Here is a 9861-nt window from a genome sequence, read left to right on the forward strand (position 1 = left end):
GATGGCTGCCTTATATGGCAGTGTTTCTATTCCTATCATGTTGTTTCAGTTATCTTTTATGGTGGACAACATGTATGTTGGAGCTAGTAGGGCCCTGATTATCTTCTTATAGTGGATGGCAGTGTCTCACATTTTGCTTTGGATACAGGACGACGAACCTCTTTGTAACGTGTTGAGCTCATGGAGTAGTTGAGCACGTGTTGTGTACTCAACTGTGGGGGAATGTTATGTGGAATTTTATTTTGTTACTATTAGGGGTGGTTAGGGGGTTTTAGTGACACTACATAGGAGGCTATGTCCGATTGTTTTGTAAGTCTACCTCTACTATGGAGTCCAAAGGGAGGTGGGTCTTGAGTGAGCTTTTAGATGGTACTTGTTTCATGTCGATCAGGTCACTGGGGCTCGAAATATGTAACTAAATGAGTTGGTGAGGGACATGTTCCCATTTGGGGGGGGGGGAGGTAGAGTGGTTTGATTAAGTGAGTGTAGGACTTGGTGTGAATAGGGGAGAGGGACTGTTCCAGAGAGTGGGAGGTTGACGAGTTTCTATGTATGGAGAGAGAAGGTACAGAGGTGAGATTCATAGCCTGGGTTTATGTAGAGTTTGTGGTATACAACCTTGGTGCTTAGAATGAAAAAAGAGCTTTGGGGTTTGGTTTGTTCTCACTCTCTCCTTCACCGGTGCTTGCATCTCAAGCACAAAGCTTGCTTAGCATGCTGATAATTTTCTCATATTTCACCATCTTAATGTACACATGCCCAAAACCCAACTTATGATGGACTCCCAACATAAAATCCCATCATAAGCCTTGTCCATTGTACAGGTGTAATCCATAGTTGCAGACTCATTCAATAGATTCTCAAAGATACCCCTTGATTTGATGAATCCATTTTGCTGTGTGTCAACCATTGAGATGCCTAAATTTTGAATTCTCAAGGCAAGCACCTTAGCAATACTTTTATACGAAGTATTATGCATACTTATTAGTCTCTAATCCCCCACAAGGGAGTAACTTAACCAAGTTTGCATTGACATATTCTAAGAGAGTACCTCTACAGAAAGCAGTGGTGCCATGTCCACCAAATCAAGCTCAAAATATCCCAAAATGTAATGAAGAATCCAGATGTGAAACCATTAGGACCAAGAGATTTACCTTTCTCCATGCAAGACATAGCCTCCCATAGTTTAATCTATGAGAAAGGCCTTGCCAATAAGCATCTCTCTCCTTCTAAAACTCTACACTTCACCCTCAAAAGGAATGCCCTCAAATTCTCTTACCAACAATCATCTTGAATACGCGACTTACCCATAATGCCAGTAAGCTTTGAATGGAACACCTCGGCAACATGCCAAATTTGGTAACCGAATTATTGTGCTTATCCAACACACGTTCCATTGATTCCCTGATATACTTCCTTAGAGGGCATTCCCACGCAGCAGAATTCTTCGGTCGAGTTTTATGGAAAGCGTGAAAATAGTCTCGTGGTCGAAAAATTCGCAACTTCCTATGGGCTCAAGAAGACTACTCTAAAATCGCCAATATGCTTGACGTTAAGTGTGGAAATCGCAATATGGAAGGTCTTGGATTATTTCTTCGAATGGTGGGGCATCGATGGCAGTTGAAGAAGCTGCTTTGCAGCGTGAAAATTGTTGGATGGAAGGAAGAAGCAAAGATTGAGATGTTCCGTTGTAGACATGAAATTCCTATGTTGTGAAAAGCTCCTATAAATAAGGTTGGTGCGGGAATGCGCTCTTACAGATGGAAAGAAAAGCTTAGGACAATCACCTATCGACAATCAAAGAAAAGCTTAGGTCTACTCCTTATCAAAGCCTACTCAAACATTTCCAACTCCCTAGCTTGAATGGCCCCTTCTACCTAAGAGGACATTCCCACAAGCACACTCAAAATGTAGAGATTTTTGAGCCTTCAAAGTAGGGATTTATGTGAGAACGAGTAGATAGAAATTTGCTTTGCATATGCTTTGACAAATGCACCTACATTTAAGGTCTTGTTGAGAGTTTTATCGACCTACGACAGGGAGAAAATCACGTAACTCCTATCTGCACGGTTATTTTGTTTTGTTTTGAGAGCCGCCATTGCTGTGTGAGGGGCTTACACCCACCAGACATCTCATGGAGAACTGCTTCCTCCCACCTTATTTATCCGTTGCCACCTCAAGTGTGGACTCCCCATATTAAATGGAAACTTAGAGAGCAAAGAAGATACCAGGACCCTGATGGACTAGGCATGCGAGACTTGCCTCGACCCCCAAGCCCCCAACTCACTCTGCTGAAACTCCATAAACCGCCGGGTGCTCGATCTGGAGCTGCCATACCCATATCGTGCGGGGTTGGCTCAATGATGTTAATTTCTTTGCCTTTTCGTGATCTTAGTGGGACTTACTATCTTTGAGCCGAAAAGGATGGACACAACTATGTTTTCGACTCTCCACATTGCGCGGCTGTAGAATCGACCATTGTGGAAATGCGCTCTAATGAACAAGGTACCAAATAGGGGGGATGCTATGAGAGAATAGGGACCCCCAGTTAATTAATAGATGTACATTAATTTGTTTGGGCCGACGAGGCGAGAGGGGGGGGAAAGAGATGGATTAATCTAAGGTTTTGTGAATAGGGAGAGTGCGTCGCGTGTAAACTTCAAAATTCTACAGAGTTCTAGACATTTCTGTCACTGCCTTTCGCGAACTATAAAGGCACAGCAAGGCGAGCTATAAAGGGAGAGTAAGCAGCAGTTGCGGTGAGGGAAGAGGGAGCAGACATGAGAGAGGGGAGAGAGAGAGAGAGAGCTGGGCTGAGGGAGAGGAGTGGAGTACGGTAGAGGAGTGAGGCGGAGGAGGGAGAGAGAGGCTCGAAGGGAAGAGAGTGGAGGGAGGGAATGACTGAGAGGCGAGGGAGGGAGAAGTGAGGGAGAGACTAGGAGAGAACGAAGAGGCGCATATGCACTGAGAGGTGAGGAGAGAACGCAGAGGTGACTGAGAGGCGTAGACGCAGTGAGGGAGAGGGAGGGAGCTTAGCTTAATTGAGAATAGGTAAAAAATAAAATGCATGATAAGGCAATAGCTTAGGTTAATTAAGATCGCGTAACATAGAAGACTAAATAATTAATGCGATTAGGCACGAAAGCGAATAGGGGGGCTATGAGAGAAAAAATTCAATTAGCTGTTGGGGGAGGGGGGTGAAGGGGTTAGGAGAGGGATAAATGGGGGGAGAGAAAAATGCCACGTGTCCCTGGAGATGACGTTCCAAAACTCTATGAACTGCCATCGAAGCAGTATAAATAGAGCCTGTGCCCAGCTCCCTGCACTAGCCTTCTTACTCCAGCTCGAATGGAACCTGTGCTTTGTATGGCTTCTCTGCATCGTATGTTGGCGGCAATCAGGTGGGACGGGTGGTGATTCCTTGGAGGGGAAATCATCCCCAAAGCACCCTCGCTCCATTGGTATCGTGCAATCGAGCAACAGACTCCAATACACTGAAGTCTATTGCTGTAACTGGGCTTCCAGTCGTAGACAACGGAGGAGCAAAGGGCCATGGCAGTGGAGACAAAGTGAGGCAGTGAGGGAGGAGCATGTTGCAGCTCGGCTCCGTTTCTGGGATTTAGGGTGGAAGGACACACATCGGGGATGAGGGACGGGAGGGTGCGAAGGAGTAGCGCTATAGACTGTAGGGTTGGAGCTAGTTCGAAGAGATTGTGATGTGAGGCTCTAATGAATCAGAGGGGAGAGGTTGTAAGCGGGAGGGGCAGGTTGGAGGTTAATTAGATTAGCTAAATTTAGATTAATATACATTAGGGGTTTAGCTTCGGATGCTGGAGCACAAAGTGAGAGGATGTTTAGAATTAGTAGACCCATTTTTTGGCTTGCCATAGGTAGGTCTTAAGTGAAGGAGATTCAACAAAAGCGAAAATAGCCAATTTTTATTTTCAAAAATTCTCCATTTTTTAATGATCCACATGCTGTTTTAGCGCACACACACTCTCTCTCTCTCTTTCTTTGTCTCCCTCATCGCTATCAATTCATCATCTCCGCCCTCTGTGGCTAGTTGGATCTCGGGAAGGCCGGATGAATGATTTGTGATCATTCACCTTTTGGTTAGTGTTGTAGGGATTAAGTGGTATGGAGGTGTTGAGGTGTTTGAACTTGGTTTTCAAGGGGATGAAAGAAAGAGGGGGCGGGTGTTTTTCGCGGGCAAATTTCGCATTTGTTTGAAAATTTAAAAAAAAACAAGGCTCTCTCTTATTCTTCTTCATGTTCTTCATCATCTTCTTCTTCTTCATTTTTGCTATCTTGTTCATCTGTTGAAGCTCTTGAAGCTTTCATGGCTTCCTCTCCTCCTCCTCCCCTCACCCCCTCCTCCATCTCATCCATGCTCACTTGCCCCTCCCCCTCCCCTCCCACCGATTACGTCGTCCAGGTCTCCCTTTCTTCCTTCTCTCCCCCTCCTCCTCTTTTTCCTCCTTCCGCCTTGCTCTGTTTTGACGCTTTTTCCTTCCCGCAGGTCGTCGACCTCAAGCCTATCGGAAATAGCGATGTTCGCTTCACGTATGCCCTCTTCCTTCCCCCCTCTCCTTCCCCCTCCCCCATTTACAAACTTGTCCTTCTCAACTCATCGTTTTCCTTCGTCGCATTCCTCCCAGGTTCTTCGCCAGCGATGGAAGCAAGAAGATCAAGACTATGCTCCCGACGGAGAGGGCGAGCGAAGTCACGTCCGGCAAGCTGCAGAATCTGGGGCTTATTCGCATCACCGACTACACGTGCAACGAAGTGCAGGGCCAGAAGTACGCGTCGTCATCTGGCTGGTCGTGTTCGGGTGACAAACTGTTTCTCTGTTGAACATACGCATCCTCCTAACCATTTGGATGCCTTTCTTTCTGGCAGGGTTCTCGTAGGCATCAACTTTGAAGTGGTCGCGCCTGCTCTGGATCACGAAGTTGGGGCTTCAAGGATGGATGAAAAGAAGCCTCCAATCACACTGCAGCCCAAAACCGGAAAGAAATCTGGCGATACTTCAATCATGTCCGCTGCACAGATTGTCCAGGAGCAGCGCGGGAAGTAAGTGATGCTTGCAACTCAACTGTTCTCTCAAAGAAACCTCCCTAATATAAGCCTCACTTTGTGCTTACTGGTCGGTTGTCTTCAGTGCCGCTCCTGCTGCAAGAATGGGCATCTCCCGAAGGGTGTATCCATTGGTATCGTTGAATCCATACCAAGGCAATTGGACGATCAAGGTCAGGGTTACCGGGAAAGGACCTCTGCGCACTTTCAGAAATGCGAGGGGAGAGGGCAACGTTTTCAACGTCGAGCTTACTGACGAAGATGTAGCGTCTGGGAGCCCTTTCATTGTTGTCTTTGCGCCAATCCTTCCCTGCGACGCGATTCAATGACTCATACAGTTGTCTGCGTCCGCAGGGAACTCAAATCCAAGCCACAATGTTCAAAGAGGCCGCTGAAAAGTTTTACCCGAAGCTGGAGCTAGGCAAGGTGTACTTCATCTCCAAGGGAAGTCTTCGGGTAGCAAACAAGCAATTCTCCACAGTGAAAAACGACTACGAGATGACGCTCAATGCGAATGCAGAAGTTGAGGAAGCTGTGGAAGACAGCTCTAAAATTCCCGAGCTTTCATATCGGGCGGTTAAGATCGATGAGTTGGGGCCATACGTGAATGCGCGCGAGCTTGTTGGTAAGCCTTAGAAAGCATCCTGTGTATGCTCTTGGTAGGAGATGTGATTTTTGCCTCACCAACAGTCCCACTACTGCAGACGTTTTTGGAGTGGTGCAGAGCGTTTCGGGAATTGTCAGCATTCGCCGAAAGAGCAACAACGAAGAAATTCCTAAGCGTGATGTTACCATTGCGGACGAGAGGTAGGATGCGAAACATGGTGCTTCACCTTCATGGATTTCTTCGGTTTTCACATCTGAATCTTGCCTTCTTTTGTCGTGGCAGCAAGAAAACCGTCGTGGTAAGCGTGTGGAATGATTTGGCTTCAAAAGATGGGGAAAAGCTGCTGGACATGGTGAGTGAATCCCCGGTGGTTCTGTTCAAAGGGACGAAAGTCTCAGATTTCCAAGGTGAGCGGAGGTTTTCGATGACATTGTTCTGCTTGCTAGCTAGTTGATACCACAGCTGTAGCTCTGAATTTTTCTCTGAAATCAGGCGTCTCGTTGTCTACGACGCAAAACAGCGTCATTCTCGTGAATCCTGCTGTTCCCGAGGCTGAGAAGCTTAGAAAATGGTTAGCGCTCTTTCCATATTCGCAAGCTTTATGTAGCCATCAGCCATGCGAAGTCTCGCATTTTGTGGTTTCGTTGATGGGCTGCGCTCTGATTAACAGGTTTCATGGAGAGGGGAAGGAAGCCCAGTTGGTTTCGGCGGGAGCCAGCCTCCCTGGAGGAGCTGCAAGGAATGGCTCGAGGTCTGTCTACTCTGAACGCGAGTTCATTTCACAGATCACGCAGCCTTCCGTAGGGGAAGACAAGGTCGGCTATCATCCTCCCTTCCTGTGATTGAAAAGAGACATCTTTGAATCCAAGATCGATACGGAATTCTGATATAGAACCTTGAATTTCTTCCTCAGCCTGCGTATTTTAACATGAGAGGTTACATTAGTTTCATCAAGCCGGAGCAATCGATGTGGTACCTCGCATGCAAGTCATGTAACAAGAAGGTAACGGAACAATATGGAGGCTCCAAGTTTTGGTGTGAAGGGTGTCAGAAAAACTTCGACAGTTGCAGTAGGAGGTAAGGTTGCTCTGGTGATAGCTTTCCGACATCGCTTATCATTCCTATAAGTAGTTTCACTCATAACTCTGGAATTGGTCTGTCAGGTACATTATGACAGTGAAGATGTCAGATTTCTCCGGAGAGGCATGGATCTCTGCGTTCAACGAGCAGGCTGAACAAATTCTAGGCCATTCTGCTGACGATCTTTCGGAAATTAAGTCACAGGTCCTCTTCCTTCACTTTTTTGGAAGTTTTCTCAAATCAAGACAATCTGTTCTTTGGTCTTTTGCAAGGCAGACTGCTGTATTTAAGAGGCGAATCAAGGCAGAAGTTTTAGACTACTGTATTGCACGTTTACTACAGTAGACAAATCAACTCACTGTTGGCTGCTCTGAAGCATGTGTATTATGTGCGACAAATCATTCGTACAGGGTCTATTTTGTTTTGCCGGTTAAAATGTAGTGACAGATCAAGACATTTCTGTTTTTCAGAGTGCTCTTTAGGTTGCAGTTTGTCTCAAGTTCTGTTCTTCAGACTGACCTATGTAAGTTGAAAACAACCTCACAGATTCAATACAAGACTGTTAAAAGCGAAGGATGAGGCTGTTCTGGATTTAACATTTTGCATTGATTGAGGATTGCCTTGATGGGGTGCATGTTTCAGGATGGGATTAATAAGGATTATGCATTAATGGAAGATTGCCTTAATTGGCTTGCATGTGCAGGATGTTGACATGAAATTGTATCAAGCCGAGCTCAAGAAGGCCATGTGGGTTCCGTGTGTATTCCGGATTAGTGTAGTTCAATCAGAGTATATGAACGAGAAGAGACAACGAATCACAATTCGATCTATAGCAGCTGTGGATTGGGCAGGAGAAAGCAAATTCCTGCTTGAGCAGATTTCTAAACTGAAAGGCACAAGCTGAGTTTGTTGAAGAAAAAGCTAATTCCCTGGTTCATCCTCCTTTTGAAAGAGCTTTTCATCATATAACTTCTTATCTCTGCCCATCTTCCCTCCCAGTTTTCTATTACTTCCTCTGCCCATCTTCCCTCCCAGTTTTCTATTACTTCCTCATAGCCTCCTTTGTACAGTCCAGCCTGTATCACAATTGCCCTCGTTGTATACTTACAATGTCTATTATACTTGCCGGCAGTCTTATGTAGATGCTGGATCATTTCGAGGTGAATCGAAATGACTGGTTCTATGAGAGGAAAATAAAGTCTTTTGGTTTCCTATACAACTCCGAAATGTTAAATTATGTTGCATTTGGATTCCCTTAGATACCCTTTGAATGGGTCTAAGAATTTTGGAATTCCAAAATCCATTGCTAATGGGTAGCCGAATTTTCCTACAAAAAAGAATAGGGCATATCTTGAGATTTTATTAAGTCATAGATTAGATGCGTTTTCAACTAGAATTGATTACATTGAAATCCTAGGTCAAGCACATTGAAATCCTAGGTCAAGCGTTTTCAACTAGAATTGATTACATTAAAATCCTAGGTCAAATTTGAATAATCATGCATTGTCCCTTAACAAAAAAAAAGTGCACACTTTATCCTCTTATGCTTGAGTAGGTGATGCTCTCCATTCTATTATTTTGCATGGAAGGTGTCCTCACTAATTTGCTTTCTCTCCCTTTCCCTTGACAATTATTAATGAAATTGATTATCTTCAAAAGAACGGTAGGGCTATCTTTTTAATAGTAATTGTTAAATAAGTTAAGCTTTTACAATTATTAATGAAATTGATTATCTTCAAAAGAAAGGTAGGGCTATCTTTTTAATAGTAATTGTGAAATAAGTTAAGCTTTTCAAAGAACAAGACTTAAGATTTTCATCTTGATAAATACTCTTATTGTAAATTTTAACAATCTAAGTCAAATTAAGATGAGTTGACAGAAAGGGTTTTCTTTAGTCTACAAGGTAGACAAGTAGAAATGGATAATTAGTTGCAATTTGCCCTTAAGTAGCTATCAAAATGTTTTGAAATATGATGAGGTTATGTCTAATGAATCAATCATTATAGCCTTTGACTTTCTTTGGTAACTTTGAATTGAGCCAAAAAAAAAAGGCTTGGGAGAATTGCAATTTGATATAATGGTTGAGTGCATTGGAGGTTGTAAGGAGGAATTGTGTGTTGAGTGTTGTGCATGCATAGAGTATTGATCGGTGTCTTGTTGTGCCAAAAGATATCATGGTGAGGAATATTGTGTGAGTCTTTTAAGGTTCTAATGATTTTAGAGAGGGGGGATCGTGTCGTGCATGTGGAGGAAGGTTTTTGAGGATGTTGAGTTTACTTTGAAATTGAAAGCCTTTACATAGAAGTTCAAGGGGGTTTCTCTCCTTAAATTGATGAGGAGGCTATATCCATATTACATACAAAGATGGATTGGAGGAACAAGAGGTAGATCACAACATTTGGCTTGATGCAAGAAAGGAGTTGATTGTGTGATATTTCTTTGGAGGCTTGTTTGAGGAGGTTTGTAGTTCTTTATACAATGTTATTTTTGGTTGAGTTGTGTGAGCCTTTGATGTATGAGTTATAATTTGACAAATATTTGTTTGGTTAAGAAAATGGAAATTTGATTTTTCCTTGGATTGGTTTATGATGATGCATGTGATGTGCAAGGTAGGACCTCTCTTGGGAATTAAGAGAGGTCTAAGGATACAAAGTCATAGCAGAACGTTAAGAGGTTGAGCGATCAAGTCTAGGAGATATATGATGGGAGGCTCTTCCCATTGAGGGGTAAGGATATGCCTTCATAGGAGAAGGTAATGAGGTTGAGCAATTACATGACTCAAACAAGAATGGTGGCTACTTGTAGAGGTGGTTTGAAGAAGGTTGTTTTGTTGAATTGTAATGAAGTCCTACAGGCATACCACAAGGCATACCACAAGAAACAAGTCTTGAAGGATAGATTCGAGACCAAGGTTTGTTGGAGATGGGAATGCGCAACTTACAAAAGGATGTCTAAAGGAATTAAAGATATGGTTGGGAATGTGGGTATTGGTAAGGAGCATCGATTTCACTTTCTACAAGGCTTTGGAGCATTAAAGTTGATAGGATGGCTTGGATGAAGAATAAGTTGGATGTGATTTTGGTAGTCTTGGAACTTGA

The 9861-nt window shown here is 43.8% G+C and overlaps 1 protein-coding gene across 1 annotated transcript; it reads left to right on the forward strand.

The window, feature by feature from the left end:
- Nucleotides 1-4331: 4331 nt before the first annotated feature.
- LOC147894538 (replication protein A 70 kDa DNA-binding subunit B-like) lies at nucleotides 4332-7988 on the forward strand. Its single transcript, XM_087384925.1, has 13 exons — nucleotides 4332-4435; nucleotides 4520-4563; nucleotides 4659-4799; nucleotides 4900-5073; nucleotides 5162-5339; nucleotides 5431-5701; nucleotides 5781-5883; nucleotides 5966-6090; nucleotides 6176-6254; nucleotides 6354-6498; nucleotides 6597-6760; nucleotides 6847-6967; nucleotides 7467-7988. Exons 1-13 carry the CDS (start codon nucleotides 4340-4342, stop codon nucleotides 7665-7667), a joined length of 1842 nt encoding a protein of 613 aa, XP_087241051.1. The 5' UTR covers nucleotides 4332-4339; the 3' UTR covers nucleotides 7668-7988.
- Nucleotides 7989-9861: the final 1873 nt, after the last annotated feature.

The sequence above is a fragment of the Dipteris shenzhenensis genome, chromosome 14 (genome assembly GCF_047967505.1).
Source record: "Dipteris shenzhenensis isolate YYH24624 ecotype China chromosome 14, Dip_SZ_1.0, whole genome shotgun sequence".
NCBI classification, from domain to species: Eukaryota; Viridiplantae; Streptophyta; class Polypodiopsida; order Gleicheniales; family Dipteridaceae; genus Dipteris; species Dipteris shenzhenensis.